At 40.0% G+C, this 16216-nt stretch overlaps 1 protein-coding gene across 2 annotated transcripts in view; it reads left to right on the forward strand.

Moving 5' to 3' along the window:
* SND1 (staphylococcal nuclease and tudor domain containing 1) overlaps positions 1–16216 on the forward strand; it is a 407603-nt gene that overhangs the window by 35043 nt on the left and 356344 nt on the right. For both annotated transcript variants that reach the window (XM_070512822.1, XM_044754776.2), the window contains exons 3-9: positions 671–791; positions 4447–4525; positions 6801–6961; positions 7690–7781; positions 8414–8572; positions 9837–9943; positions 12252–12342. In XM_070512822.1, coding sequence (XP_070368923.1) covers positions 671–791; positions 4447–4525; positions 6801–6961; positions 7690–7781; positions 8414–8572; positions 9837–9943; positions 12252–12342 — 810 coding nt within the window. The remainder of the gene's footprint in view (positions 1–670; positions 792–4446; positions 4526–6800; positions 6962–7689; positions 7782–8413; positions 8573–9836; positions 9944–12251; positions 12343–16216) is intronic.

Raw genomic sequence — 16216 nt, forward strand, 5'->3', positions numbered from 1 at the left:
TCAGCAAAAAAGAGGAGGATTGGCAGCAGATGTTAGCTCAGGGCTACTCTTCCTCAAAAAAAAAAAGATGGGAGAATTGCCATGAACAAGGCTCTTCCTTGAGCAGGGGGCTCACCCTGAAATAAAAGTACTAGAACCTTGTCCCTGCTTAGGCAGTGCCTTGAACTCGTTTCAGGCTAGTTTAACAGTCAGTGAAAGTGCTTTATAAACTGGAAGGAGGTGAACAGACGGAAGTGGTAGTTGTTATTTATGACTTCCCTTTGGCTAGGTGAGTTCCTGGAGCCTAGACTTCCCATTCAGGAGTGGGTTGATAAAACTAAAGCATTTAGAGTGGTGGCTGGCACAGGTAAGTGCTATAAAACTATTGGCAATTATTATTCACGAAGTAAGCTATAGCTCTGAATAGAGAGTGATGGGGGGAAAAGTACTAGTGCCAGTGTCTGGGAAACTATGAGGCCTCCTTTTAGGGCCTGTGCTAGTTAAAATAATGCTAGACCTTCCTTTTTTACGAGACCCTAAGTGTGCGATCTGCATTGTGTGCATTTCCTTTTTATATTCTCCCCGGGGGTCTAGTGCAGGGCCAGGTTCTTGAAGGAATGAAGTTGCTTGAACACTGATTGTGGTCGGGAACTAGGCAGGTCTCATGTGACACGTTTGTTTTGTCTTTCAGCCCTGGGCATTTCCTGCTCGAGAGTTCCTTCGGAAGAAGCTGATTGGGAAGGAAGTCTGTTTCACGATAGAAAACAAAACTCCCCAGGGGCGAGAGTATGGCATGATCTACCTTGGGAAAGGTAAGTAGCAAGGAGGAAAGTACTTAGTTCTCTCCGAGTCTAAAGTTTTTCCAAAGATCAGATTACATCTGGTGGAAGGCCACTGTGAATTCTGAGAAGGTAGCTCCAGGACAGTTGGCTGTAGGTGTAATTGGAAGTGCTTCGAGTACTGGGGTTCATGGCACATGAGTGCAGAGGGGCCCCCCGATATTTCTGCTCCTTGATTATTCCTGTGTCTGCTTTCCTGGCCTGGCTTAGGTTGTAGTACAGCGTAGCATTCTTCCCTGTATTTAGGCCATCAGCCTGTGGAACTCAATGGCTTGATGCTTCCAGGTCATAGTGCTAATTGAATTCCTATAGATTTCCTATTGCATATTCTCTTTCCTCTATCTATCTTGTGGTTTTCTTCTCCTCCTGGGGACTCTCTTTAGGAAAGGAAGATTTGTTTAGAGCTTGTAGTTGTTTGCAAGCCGTATGTTTTGTAATGGAATGGAAAGAACACGGGCTTTGGAGTTGTGTATATGTGGGTTAGAATCCTGGCTCTCCTACCGTGTACCCTTACTTAACCCTTAACTTAACCTTTCTAAACCCTAGTTTCTTCATTTGTAAGTTATTGAGAAAGTTTAAAGAGATAGTATATGCAAAGCCCCTAGCTCTGGCTCAGCATGTACTCAGTAAATATATTTGTGTGTGCACATGTGCCTGTTGTTTAGCTGGGCCAGAGCCCTTGTGGGATATTAGGTGTTCTGATCCTTTTTGGATTAGGTGGAGGGAGAGTAAGATTATGGAATGGAGTTTAAGCAGAAATAGGACATTGAAAGAATTGGTAGAATGTTCTCTGTAAAGCAGCCAGGTGAACATGAACAGTTGTGTTCATCTGGAATTATTTTGGGAGCAGATTTTTTTAAAAGTTTCCTGCAATTCTTTAATAAAATAACCTTCCAGCTGAGCAGGTTTAGATAATCTATTTGACTTGGGTAGTCAGTAAGTGGAAGTAAGCCAGCAGGGTATATGGCAAGGCTAACAACATACTCTTAGAATTCTGATTTTAATTTTAGAAGTCTTAGAAAAGTGAGTTGGGGATGACTTTGGAGATGTCTTGTCCAGTTTACCGAGTGGAGAAACACCTTTTTCATCTTCCTAGCCAAATGGCTCTCTGCTTCTTGATTGAATGGGAAATTTAGAAATATATGGAATCTTTTCAAAAAGAGAAACAAATTTGCTTTGTATCCAAAATTCAAATAATATAGTAGGAAGTAAAACACTTAAGCATTATTGTTGAATGGTTACTGGTTAGAAAGAATGTAAAACAAATAGAAGTGCACTGTCTTCAAAATGAATTTGTTCAAGGATTTCATTACCTAAAAAATCTCAACTCTGTAACAGCTGGTCAGTCCTCTGTTACCATGTAAGAGACCCCACTGGACTGCAGAAAATTTCAGGTGCAGATACCTCTATAAGGAGACCACCTCTAAGAGTTAATTTAAATAAATTTGGTCTCCCACTAAAGTGGCCAAAATTATTTACGTTAAGAGAAGCTGATGTTTAAAATTATTTGTTTTTAAAACCGTTGTTTCTTAAACTGACTCATTACAAATTGGATTTAATTTAGCATGTTAACATATTAGTGTTTAGAGTAAAACCTGACACATAGGAGGAGGTGATCAATAAATATGTACTGAAAGAATGATTGAAATTATCTACATCTTTCAATTTTAAAGATTTAAATGACTTAAAGTTTTAATATTTTCACTAAATCTCAATGCCAATTCCAATTAAAGGAAACAATAGCTTAGATAGTTAATTGGTATCCACATATTTATCCTATTTCTTGGCCACCTACTTTTTTTATGGTGGGGAGAATTGTAGAATTTGAGAATTTGTGGTTAACCCAGAACTTATTAAAAAAAAAAAAGTAGTCTTTCTGACTTTTGGAGAAAATATAGTCACCTACCTCCTCTGAATATTATCCCTAATTGTGACTTGATCGAATTCATAACTTGATAAGTAAAAAGCAAGAATCAGCTCCTTGGCCTACGAATTCCCTGTTTCAATAGTCTATCCACCACATTTTTATTGCATCCTTTGGGAGTTTGGCTCAGAGAAATGTATTTTTCTCCCTTTTGGAGCAAGGCGAAGTCACTTTTTAGAAGTGGACCAGCCAACAGCCATTTTAGAGTGCTGTGTGCCAGGAAACTGAGACTGTGCTGTTGATTAGCTGGTTTTATGGCCACTTACCTGGTTTATACCTGGGCTTCAGTCTCTCCACCCCCTGATCTCTTGGCATCTTACTATTCAACTTTTCCTTTAACTGTTGAATCCTCCCTTTTGACTTTCCAGTCTTTGGGATTCCTGTTGCTTTGAAAGAACCAATGTAATATTTGCTAATGTCAGGTAGCTGTGTGTGCCTGTGTCTGGCCCCAGCAGTAACCTCGGTGGAAAGGTCCTTGTGATCCATGCTGAGCCTCAGAACCTGAGCGTTCTTTGTATAAATATCATTCATCTCAACATTCTTTGTTATGAAAAGAGGCTTGCAATTTGCTTCTGCAGACATTTGGGCAATGCTAATGGCAGGACATTTAGGTTGGGTTTGGAGGTGGTGTGTATACTTGTTATTGCTTGCTAAAGTCAATGTATAATGTACTGAATATAAATCTTACAGAATTTTCTTCTCTGCTGACATTACCTATCAGCTAGACTGCTGCATTTCAGTTTATCTAGGAGCTTGTTCTTTGCCATATTAAAGATTTTTATGTGGCAATTCCCTCATAGATGTGTTCCTTTATCGTCTTGTCTGACAAGCAGAGATTTAAGAGAATACACAGAGCCTAACAGCTTTTTCAATAGCGTGGCAATGCAATTAATGTTTCAAGTGCCCAGGTGGAATCTAATCAGGTTGGGTTTTATGTTTAACTTCATTTTTCTTTCCTGCTCTGAAGGCTGCTGTGTGATGGGTTAGAAACTTAGACACCACCCCCTGTGTCTCTGTGAGAGCAGGAGAAAGTCTGTCAGATGTTATAGTGTGTCCTGCTGGAGCAGAGAATAGGGCATCCTGAGAGGAACTGGACTTTCTGATGTTAGATGTGATAGACAATCCTGAATGAATCTGTCTGTCTAATTATACAGGGCGTGGGGACTAACTTTTGATTTGTCCAGTTTTTAATTCCTGCTATGTGCTTGGCACTGCTTGGCGGTGTAGACATTATTGTTTGATTCTCAGAAGAACCCACGTAGACAAGGACTCTTCCCGTTTTATGGATGAGTAAATTAAGAGGCTGAGAGACCTTGTTGAAGCTGGGAAGTGGCAGATTTTGCATTCAGCCCCTGCGGCCTACTCCGTAAGTCAGCGTTCTTATGCTCTCCTGGGCTGCCTCACGTGTCCAGCTTTCTTGTCAGTCTCCTTCATTCCTGAGATTGCCTTTGGCCTGGGAAACATACAAGAAAATTAGAAACAAAGTCTTGAGAAGAAGATTTATAGGCCTTTGGGTCTTACAGACTAGACATTTTGGGAGAAGAGATTTTTCTGAAAAACCAGCACTACATTGCTGCCTTGTCCAATTTTCTGGCAACATCATTCTCCTTGATGAGCTAAGAGTGAGAGTGCTCCCATTTGAGCTCTACTGCTGTTGGAGGCAGATTTGAATCTTGTGGTTTAATTCCCTTTATTCCTCCTCAGATACCAATGGGGAAAACATTGCAGAGTCTCTGGTTGCAGAGGGCTTGGCCACCCGGAGAGAAGGCATGAGAGCTAATAAGTAAGTATTCATTTCTCTTCTGACCTCTGACTTCCTTCCCTTCCACTGTGGGAGGTTGGGTAGTCAACTCTGCAGTGGCTTTGCTCCATTTTCATTCCTGCCCCCTGACATAAAATGGGTAATTTCTGGTGCTCTCATGGCTTTTAGGATATTCCTGCTGAGGTGTGGATTATTCCAAGCCAAGAGGTCACTCAGCATCCATTAGTGGCATTTGACGTGTGTAACTCCTTTAAAAACAGGCTTTGAGTCAAGGCAGTTGTATTCTTCATATTCATAAGAGTCAACAGGCTGTGTCTTACATCATAGACATTCAGCTCCCCAGTGTTCATCCGTCCATCCCAGACAATTTCTTGAGTGCTTATTATGTGCCAGGCTACGTTCTAGGCACTGAGAATACAGCAGTGAACAGACTTAGCTTCTGTTAATATTTTAATGAGGAGACAGACAACAAACAAATAAACAAATAGATATATGATGTATCATGTGCAGGGAATAATTACAGTGAAAGATGAAGTGAAGTGAACAAATAGAATTCAAAGCAAAATCCGCTGCTTTGAATCTAGGGAAACTGACAAGGGCTCAATGGTTCTGTTTTGAAGTCAGAGGAAATTTCTCTCTCCAAAGCCTTTTATGTCTGTTTTGGTCTATGGATCTGCAGATACTTAAGAAGTAGGTAAAAATATATTTGTTTAGCTAATGGTAGTGTGAACTTATCCAGAAGTGAGTGTTAGGTCTGCAAGCTTTATAGTATGTGTCTCATGTACAAGTTCACCAGCGTTGACTCTCAGTAGGATGGATTGCAGCTGGCTTTAATTAACACTTTAGTCTCTAAAAAGTGATAATGCTACATCAGTAATTTGGAGGTTAAAGATGCTGTTTAAATCATTAAGTCCTTGCTATATTATATGACTCTTGTAGCCTTAGAAAAGGCTTTAGATAAATATTTGAACTGTACCAATGATGGGGATGAGCAAAGGCAAAAATCCACTTTTTGCATTCTTCCTGCCTTCATGGACTTCGGGGCCAAGTCACTCACGATACACGTCTGTGATCCTTTCTGACTGCAGAGACATTTGCTGGAGCCTATAATTGGAGTGTGAGCATGTGGGAATTTGTTGAATAAAGACATTTGTCTTAGGTGGTGTTTTTGGAAGCATGCCAAAGTTGTATCTGAAGGACAACAATTGTTGGCATGATTATCGTTGCAGTGTTTTTTGGGAATCCAGTTTGCAACCAGAATGAAAACTTTTTAAAAAGCCCACAGCAATATTTTTCCATCTCAACAAAAAAATTTCCCCTGGAGTCCCAATCCTTTTTTCTCCAAAGTTGTCTTGACTTAAATCTCCTTTTCTGAGTTTTTATGTTTGCGTCTCTCTTAAGCTACATTTTTTCATTGAATTCTTGGGCAATTTTGGATCCTTGAGGATGTGATTTTTTTTTGGCGGCGTAGGGGAAGAACAGTACTGAAAACTTCTGGTTTGAGAAATTGTAGGTCAGGGATCCCTGCTCAGCAATCCCTACTGATGGCTGTGGGAGATTCACTTTATGCACACAGTCATTGATGGAGCCAGGTATTGAGATTGTGCAAAGGCCTTGCAGCTCACTGTTCACTTTAGCTCAGATATGTGAGAGAGAGCGCGAGCACAGAGCCATTTCTGGTTTTGCTTTTTGGTCTATCTACTGACTTTCTGGCTGTTCTCGTATATAGTTTGGTTTCCTGCCTAAGGAAGGAGGAGTCTTTCATTTTCAAACTGCTTTTGCTTAACTGGTCTTATTGACTGTGTAAGTAGTTTTGGGGTGATGTCTGTAATAACAGTATTTGTTCTGCATTCCCCAGCCCTGTTGTGTAGATGACGGGGAATAAGGGTGGTTCTTAGTCACTTTTCCTGTGCTGTGTCCCACTGAGCTCTGCCTGTATTCCAGTTCCTGAATCTGGGATGCTTAAATGAAGCTGTACCCCCTGGAACGGCTTCCCTCTGAGCCACCAATTTGTTCTCTTGTAATCACTGATGGGGGCAGTACCGAGATGTGTGTTCTTTGGATCTTCTCATTAAATGTTCTTACGATTGAGTCTGTTGTTTGAGGGAACAAGTCTGGAATCCGGAAATTGCACTTAGGGTGTTTTTCTGGGTGTAGGCTTGGGTCTGAAGCCATAGATCTGAAACAAATGCTTTCCTCTCTTTAAGAAGAAAAGATGCTCAAGAAACCCAGAGTCAAAGAGCCTAATATTTCTGTTGTGAACTCACTAACCACACGTTTGTTTTTCACATCCCAGTCCTGAGCAGAACCGGCTCTCGGAATGTGAGGAACAAGCGAAGGCAGCTAAGAAAGGGATGTGGAGTGAGGGGAATGGTTCACATACGGTCCGGGACCTCAAGTATACCATCGAGAACCCAAGGCACTTTGTGGACTCACACCATCAGAAGCCTGTCAATGGTGAGGCTGGCGGGAAAAGACAGACATGATTTGGGGTGATTTCTTTCTATTTGCTCTAGAACTTCTTGAGGTTTATAAAACCTATTTTACTTATTTAGTATCCAAAGGAAATTGTTAAGGGTAAAACAGTACCATGGTATTTTGGAAGGGAACTTGAATCCACTTCACATAGGTTACATCAGATGTATTTTGTGGAGCTTAGTCCTTTGCTGGTACAGGTAGTAAATTGCTGATATTTTTGTATGTTGGGGATCTTGTTGTATCTTGGGGCTACTTAAATGCCATCCCCGAAATGTCAAGGTATAAATGTATAATCTGTATACATCTAAACACACACATACACACGCATACACACATACACATGCAATATAGTTGCTGGACCAACTTTGCGACCTTGTTAACTACAGCTTCAATAAAATTTATTACTAATCTTGAATTGTTATTATTTATTTTTTTGCTGGGCACCTGGTATTCAGGTGAGCAACCTAATTGATGGACAACCAAGCTGAAGTGTGAGCCACGAGGTCCCAGGAAGTTTAGAAGACATAGAAGCCGGTCTAATCTATATTCCCCAGGAATAGTTTGAGGAAGAATCTGTTGTGTGAACGCTTGGCGAGAGGAAGTGTGTTAAATGTAGTTGTATTAACTGTGTTAAATGTTTGATTGGCCATTGTTTATCCCTGGCACAACTTTTGCTAATGACTTAAGCTGTTTATTCTGTCCCACAGCGATCATCGAGCACGTGCGGGACGGCAGTGTGGTCAGGGCCCTGCTCCTCCCAGATTACTACCTGGTCACAGTCATGCTGTCCGGGATCAAGGTCAGACCATAGGCTGGGCTGTGGGGTGGCTGTAGGGTTGTGGACGTGTTCAGTGACAGGTAGATTCTTCTACTTGGGGACTTCAGATCTACTGTTTCTTCCTTGTATGGGCCCTTAACGTTGACTCGAGTGCTTTATACTTTTGAATAGTCCCACAGCAAAGTTTAATTAGATCAATAAGATTTTTAAAAAAAATTTTTAAGTACTCAGGGTCTCTTTGGAGTGGGCTGTGTGGAGAGATTGTTGAAATCTGGAAAGGAGAGTCAGGAGGCTCTGAAATTTGCTGAGAATGGCTTGTCTTAATGTAAAATACCCATTTTGATTTTAAAAAATGTAAGGGATTTAAAGGTAGGGGCTGGTGAATCTTTTCTTGGCAAGGGGTCATTTTCAACTGTAATTAAAAAGATTTTTTCCATGATAACATGAGTTTTATTTGCCTTACCAAGAACTCTGAGATGATGCTATATCCAGTCCCCTTTTACCAGTATGTTTTAAAAAGAGTTAGAAGCCCTGATTTGAGACCTTCTCTCGCTTAGCTTTGCGTTCGTGGGTTTGGACTGTTCAGTGTGGTGTGCGAGCGCCTGGCGCTCCCAGTTAGGCTGCATTACCCACCTGTCTCACTTATGCTTCAGTGCCCAACTTTTCGACGGGAAGCAGATGGCAGTGAAACACCAGAGCCGTTTGCCGCAGAAGCCAAATTTTTCACGGAATCTCGACTGCTTCAGAGAGATGTTCAGATCATTCTGGAGAGCTGCCACAACCAGAACATTCTGGGTACCATCCTTCATCCAGTGAGTGTCCCTGTGCAGACTGGTCTGCGTGGGGTTAGGGGTGCGTTTGGTGCTCATTGAGCTACAATTTGCTTTTTCTCTGTATTCCAGAAGTATTTAAACATCTTGGCAGGATTATCTGCTGACTTTTGAGGCAGTTTCTAGGGAGATATCACTTACCTGATAGAATTGGACAAGTCTGTGCAACTTCTCACTTTTAGAAAGTTAACCTCAAATGTTATTGGGTTTATGAGGGGAGGAGGATCTCTGTCACTCATTTTCCCAAGCGTTAGTCCTTGAGCTTGCAAATAGGAGAGGTGGGAGGTTACCACATCGATTAGAAGTGGTGCTGAAACTTGCTGAATAGAATTGGTGAGGTTTGTGTGTAGGTCTTATTTTGAGTATTGGTAGAACTATGACGAGGAAGCCTTTCTATGGAAAAATTGTTTTGTGTACTCTAGACCATAACCTCCTAACTCTGCTTTTGAGCAGGAAATAGGTTCTGTATATTCTTCTAGTTCTGACTATTGGGAGTTTTATCCTACTGTACACTTTGGTAAGTGGGTTATTCTTGCACAGGAAATCACTTTGTTTTGTAACACAAGTTTAAGTGGGTTTTCATTTTAGTAGTCTATATCCAATTCAGAGTCAACTATTGTTACTTATTGTTTGACTAGAGAATTCTTTCATGATGGCAGTTGTGGAAGGCTGGGAGGCTTGGTTTGGAATGTGCCAAGGTCATGTCTGTTTCTTCTGGAGTGCTAGCTGTCTGCCCGGGCCCTGCCAGATGGCTCTGTGTCACAGTAGGATGTGAATTGTAATTCGCTGGGCAAATGTAGCTTAAGTTATTCCCTTACTCAGTCCGTTCTTTAGCTTTCCCCTTGTGAAAAGGAGAGTAAATGCTGATCTTAGGGAAGGAAATAATAAGGTGTAATCTCTACTAAAGATTAACATCCTCCTCTGCCCACAAGAAGAGCTATTGAAATGTCAATTCCATTCAATGCCATTAACATTTATCCTACTCCTGTTAAGTGAGAGTTACTGTGCTGGGCGTTGTGGGGATATGAAGCCAAGGCTGCTGAGAGGAGTTGCAGAATGGCATCTCCCATCTTAGGGCTGGTTTCTTAATGAGAAAAACAGCTCTACTTCCTTTTTTTTTTTTTTTTTTTTAATGAATTGCAGAATAGATTGTGGCTACATTAATTGTGTCAGAAGTCTAGAGAATTGGGTTCTCTTGCATTCGAATCTAATCTGTGCCTGCTTGCTCATGTGCTTTGTTTTTCAGAATGGCAACATCACAGAGCTCCTCCTGAAGGAAGGTTTTGCACGCTGTGTGGATTGGTCGATTGCAGTTTACACTCGGGGTGCAGAAAAGCTGAGGGCGGCTGAGAGGTAAGGTCTGCCAGGGTAGCCTTCCAGCCAAGGATCTTGTTAAGGATCTGTAGGGGAGGAAACCTAATGATCTTCTCTCACCCATCTGTCAGTGTCTCTTTTATTTCAGTAAAGGATTAGGGAGATTCCAAAAGAAGCTCGGATCTCATAGAGCAGTGGCTTACTTAAGTGTGTAGGTGCAGTCTAATTCAGTGCTGGATAGTAAGGGTCTAGGTTTTCACTCAGGCATTTTTCTGAACTTGATTTGCTTTTTTAATGTTTTCAGGTCACTTTTTCGCCAAGCCCTTCACTTGAATTCCAAGTTTTAGGCGTTTGGAATGAAATAAACTTGAGGCTCATTTGGGAAGGGTGAAATTGCTTAGCAGCTATTCCCAAACAGACAGTGTGAAGCCAGGGGTATGATGGAAAGATAGAGGCTATGAGTCCTACAACAGGACCATTCAATGTTATGGTGAGACCGAATGCCCTAATTTATTTAGAAGTATGTTTTAATTATAAATGCTAATGCAACCGTGAGATGCTGTTGTCATGTTTTTAGCTAGGTGCCTCAGGGTTAAAAGCAGTTGTAGAAATAACTTATTTCCAGAAAAACGATAGTGAGCATTCCAAAGATGGTGGCTGTTGCAAGTGTCAAGGTCCAGTTTTTCCAGGTGTAGGTGAATTCTTTTACTTGATGGCGTGGATGGAAGAAAATGAAGCAGGTAGCCAAAGTAGATGAATAGAGATGATATTGAGGAAAGTCCCAGCCACCACTTCCCAGGATACATTTAAACAGAAGACTGCTGACCACTGATGACAATGTTCCACTCTTGAGGCTTGCTGTATGGCTTATTTCAGAATCATAAAATTGTAATGCTCTTAATAACTTCACTTTTTTTGCCTTTGAGATGTATAGCAAAAAGATGTGTAAGAACATGAATTGAATGACTATAGTCGCCGTCCCTTTTCTTAGGTCTTTTATATCCTTATGTACCTATAAGCAGAAACATTTGCAACTTTTTATAAAAGTAGATTTTAATTTGGGCCAGTTGAATGGCATGTCTGACAAAGGTAGAACAATTTAAAAAATGCGTGAAAATTTTTTAGTCTTTATGTTCTACAGTTAAATTCAAAAGATACAGTACTTTTATCAAGTACTATGTTCTAAATACCTCTGATTATTCTGTGATGCTCAATTTTTTTTTTTCCTTGTTCAGAAAATCCTTTAAGTCCGTTATTCTAAATTATTATTTTGGTTGATAATTCTTTTTGTGTTCTGAAAATGCCTGCCTCTCTTTGAAGAAAGTAAATACAATGACAGTAGTATCGACATGCTTTATAACATCTGTAGGAGATTTTATGGATTTTTAAGAGTGCTCATCATTAAAAAAAACAGGTTTAGACTAAGGAATGCAAGTCATATTTTGATATGTGATTACTTGCCTGCTGTTTTACATGCTGTATTTGAGCTTGCAGTGTTGGTGAATCTCTATCGAATTATTTTATGTATTTTACAACTACTACATGCTGCTTTGTCTTTTTCTCATTTTAGTGCTATGTTTAAAAGAAGATTGCATTACTGGTTTCAGAAATAATAGTTCCTTTCCCCTGCGCATATATCCATTTATTTGTAAATACTCTTAAGACAGCTGTTCATTGATTTTATTTTATTTTTAATCTCTGCACATATTCCATTTCCCACTCTTAGCCTGACTCAAAAAAAATGTCTGTTGGGCTTAGCACTTTAAACAAATTTCTGTCAATATGATTTTTTAAACTCTCGGTGAAATTCTTTTGGATTTTTGTTTATTTTACTCTTTAGGTGCACTGTAGTGATACTTTTGTTGTTGTTTTCCACATAGGATTTTGGTAGCTAATACTTTTTATGATTCAAATTGAAATTGAGCAGACCTGTGCTTTAAAAAATATATGTATTTGTTTGTAGATGTGTGTTCTTCTCACGTAAGAGAGCAGTTGATCTGGGTTTATCATTCTAGTGCCTAGCGTGTAGTAGTCACTCACGAGATACTGGGTAAGCCAAAGAGCCAGTTATGAAGGTGGACTTGTACTGTCCAGGCTTGAAAAACTGCACACCTAGACCCCGGTCTGCCAGCCATGGGTTTATGGTATATATTCATCTTGGATACTTCCAGTTGCTTTATAGTTTTTCTTGTGGCCGTCACGCTTTGTTCTGATTTGACTGGTGGCTTTTCTCCTAGGTGCCTTGTCTGTGAGGTAGGGTAGGATTCTGGACTGTTTGCTCCCATGGTGATGGTGGATTTCATTTGCCGACTAGTCTGAATGATTTTCATCCTTGCTTTCTTGCCAGGTTTGCCAAGGAACGCAGGCTGAGAATATGGAGAGATTATGTGGCTCCCACGGCTAATTTGGACCAAAAGGACAAGCAATTTGTTGCCAAGGTGAGTCATTCTCAGCATCTTGAGATGCATAGTAGATACTGTCAGGCTAGTGACAATACAAAGATTTGAACAAACGGAAATGCTTCAGCTCTTGATTATCTTAAGGCAAGCCAGTGGTGTGTGCATGTGCAAGCACGCTTGCATTCATGTGTGTGTTTATTGTGGGGGACTTAGAAAGCACAAGAACTCTTAAATTTCTGGCCGTAAATTTACATAACTTCATTAGAAGTTCATAGGTTAAAGTTGTGGACATTGCCAACTTGAAATAGCTCGTATTTTAGGGGTTCTTTCTGTCTGCTTAGCACATGGCGTTCTCTTAGACTTCCTATGCCCAAGTATACATGACCTCAGGTTTCTTTTTTTTTGGTTTTGGAACTCTTGTGGTTTTGAAATTTTTCTAATGTGACTTTTTTTCTGAGCGTTCTCTTCCACTGATGTGTCCCGGGATGGATTTCTTTGAGGGGAACTTGAGCTTCTGAGTAGATGCCTCAGTTATATCAGCAGTGCTGTAAAAGGGTTTTTTCTTAATTGCAAGGTTTGGTACCTTAAGTGATAGGCCCGTTCTCCTCACTTTCCCAAAATGCTGTAATATTTTTCCAACCCAGTTTTACTTTTGGCAAGAGGTCCTGGAAGCTTTGTCTTTATGGATTAAAAGTGGTTAAATGTCCATATTCTTGGACTGAGAGGTGGCTGTCCCAATGCCGGGTAACCGTGAGTTTAGGATGGAAAGCCACTAGGTGGCACTGTCAGCCTGAGAAATCCTGGAATGGTTTATCTTAGAATGGTAAAATTTTACCAAAGTCTCTGAGGAATTGGCTGAATTTCTTCTTCAGTTTCTTTTTTATAATGCCCAAAGCAATAGGTCGCAGAGTGCTCAAATGACCTCTTTCCCTCTTCGAATAGCTGGACTCCAAGCAGCTGTCAGGTTGATCATAATCATGCCTTTTAGTGGACATGAGTGGGAGTACCTTGGTGGGTTGCTCCCCTACGCATTGTAAAGCCTTGACACCGACAGAGCAGACCTCTGCTTCCTTTCTGTGTGAGGAGCATACTAGCTTGGAAACCTAGTCATGGCTGCTCCACCTACTTGAAACTCACTTGGTTATGGTTATGGTGCTTGTGTTCCCTGTAATCTGTTCTGTGTTATAAGACTGTAGCTACACAATGAAAGGATGGTCACTTGCTCAAGCAAGGGAGGCAGGCCTTCCATTTTCACTGTCATCACTTCGCAGGTCTGTGATATTAGTGATGTCAATGAGGCTTGAGCGGGTCCCCCTACCCTGTACTGTTCCTAACAGCCCTTCGTCAGTTGAAACTGAGTTTATAGAAAAATGTAGAAAATTTTTAAGGGTTTTGGGCCTTTGTTGGGGAACTAAGGCATTGCTGAAGAAAGAAATCCAAAGTCTGGATGACTTAGTGACTTTGCATTTATATTAAACGTGACTTTATTGGTAGCTAGAAAAGGGAGAGCTGGCTGTGAGAATGTTTCCTCCATTTTTAAAACGCAGGATCCCAGGATCTGTTTTGTATTTTGCTTTTTTTGTTTTAAAACAAAGTGAGGCTTTTTTCATTATAATGAAGTTTTATTTATTACAATGCCAGAATAGAAGAGATTGCCTCTAGAAATCATCTGATTGAGGATTATGAGGAATAACCAGTCTCCCGTAGAATCTTAAACATAAATTTAGGTCATGTGGATATAGGCCTGCTTAGACAGTAGAGAAAAATGTATTTGCAGATAGATAAATGGTTTTAAAGCTTCTTGAGTTTTTGAAATTCTTCAGCATTCTTTTTATTTGTTTTTAAAACAAGAAAAAAACAGGATAAGGGAAAACTTATACTACATAAAACTACTGTGACACTGCTTTTTTTTTTTTTTTTTAGAAACAAAATTGATCATACTGTCTATCCCAGGGGATGGCAACCTGTGGCCTGTGGGTGAAGTCTGACCCACCACTTGTTTTGGTCTGGCCTGTGAGCTAAGAACGGATTTTACGTAGAAAAAAATGTTTTGTGGCACGTGAAAATTATATGAAATTCAGATTTCAGTGTCGTGAATAAATTGGAAATAGCCACATCTGTTCATTTACAAATTGTTCTATAGTTGTTCTCAGTATAGTGCCAGAGGTGAGTAGTTGTGACAGAGACCATATGGCCTGCAAAGCCTAAAATACTTGCTATCGGGCCCTTTACAGAAAAGTTTGCTGACCCTTGATCTGTACTAGTCCTGCTCACAATGCCTTGATATGATTAAGGAGCTTGAGGCAGAATGTAAATTGAGACATTACTTCTTGCATCGAGAAAACCTTGCTACAGAAAAAATGTCAGCAGTGTTCTTAGTGATGTAGTTGATTTATGTTCTGGTACAAGTTCCTTATCTCATTGTAGACTGGCAGCTACTTTTCAGTGGTACTGATCTGCTATTTGTTATTGTTGTTGTTGTTTTGTGAGGAAGATTGGTGCTGAGCTAACAACTGTTGCCAGTCATCCTCTATTTTATGTGGCATGCCGCCACAGCATGGCTAGGTCTGTGCCTGGGATCTGAATCCACGAACCCTGGGCCAGTGAAGCGGAGCGCACAAACTTAACCATTATGCCGCTGGGCTGGCCCTGATCTGTATTTTTTTGTGTATAATTTTTAAGTTTGTAAGTTTTTATTTTTTAATATATAAAAACTTAAAGAACTCTATGGGCTTTTATGACATGTACGAGTCCATTTTCTCTCCATGGAGGCAGCCATTTTCAACTCTTCTCTGATCCATATCTCTAAATAAAATGTTTATATTGCTTTCTTAATCTTTCAGTTTCAGGCATAACCCCTTTCCTTCACACCATGGAAGATGAGGATTTAGTTTTTTCACTCATGCACACCCACATACTCATGTGGGTGTGCATGTACTTTTCCCCAGTCCTTCCAATATGACTACATAATAATTTTGGTTCAATTAATATTCACTGTTTACTTTGTAAATGCTAATCACCACTGAGCCATATAGCATGATATGACTACTTCTCATTTCCTGCAGAATTTTTTGTTTTCCCTGGAGTTAAAATTTTTTAAATTTAGGTTTATGGTTTTACATACTTATTATTTCAACTTTAGACTCTACCTGTCAAAATCTCTTCTCAGCACATTGATTCAATCTGTTAATTGTGTCTTTTTCAACAATGCTTTTCAGGAGCCTTGTGACCTGTGCCAATCTGGCCTAGTTCTTCTTTTTCCCTGTTAAAGAGCTGTTATCTTTGGATTTCTTCACCATTATCCTGGGGTTTCCTTTGCCTTACTTCTGGGTTGGAACTATATTTGCTGGATCCCATGGCCTCTTCTTTGTGATTTACTACTTTATTTTGGTGGCACACATTCTCTAGCTTCTTGGGAAAAGAGTGCTTGGTGGGTAAATTTTTTGAGACCTGTCATGTCTATTCTATAATGACACTTGATTGATAGTTTAGTTGGGTATAGAATTTTATGTTAGAGCTTATTTTCCTTCAGAATTGTGAAGGCATTGCTCCACTGTCATTTAGCTCTTAGAGATTTTTTTGTTGTTTCTTAGAGGTCTGAAACCATTTTGATTCCTTATCCTTATATGGCTTTTTTTTCTTCCTGCAAGCTCTTAGCAAATTCTTTTTTCATCCTGAAATTTCACAGTGATGCACTTTCTTCATCCATACATAAGCATGTTATGCTTTAATTTTCAGTCCTGTATGTCTGGGAACTTCAGCCATTTTTTTGTTGATTTCCATCTTGTTTCTCTGCTCTCTGTTTTCTACAACTTCTGGTATTTGGATGTTTGACTTCATGGAATGATCTCCTGATTTTTTTCCTTTATTTTCTATCTCTGTCTTTTGTTCTTCCTAGATTTCTTCATGTTTA

The sequence above is a fragment of the Equus asinus genome, chromosome 1 (genome assembly GCF_041296235.1).
Source record: "Equus asinus isolate D_3611 breed Donkey chromosome 1, EquAss-T2T_v2, whole genome shotgun sequence".
In the NCBI taxonomy this organism is placed as follows: Eukaryota; Metazoa; Chordata; class Mammalia; order Perissodactyla; family Equidae; genus Equus; species Equus asinus.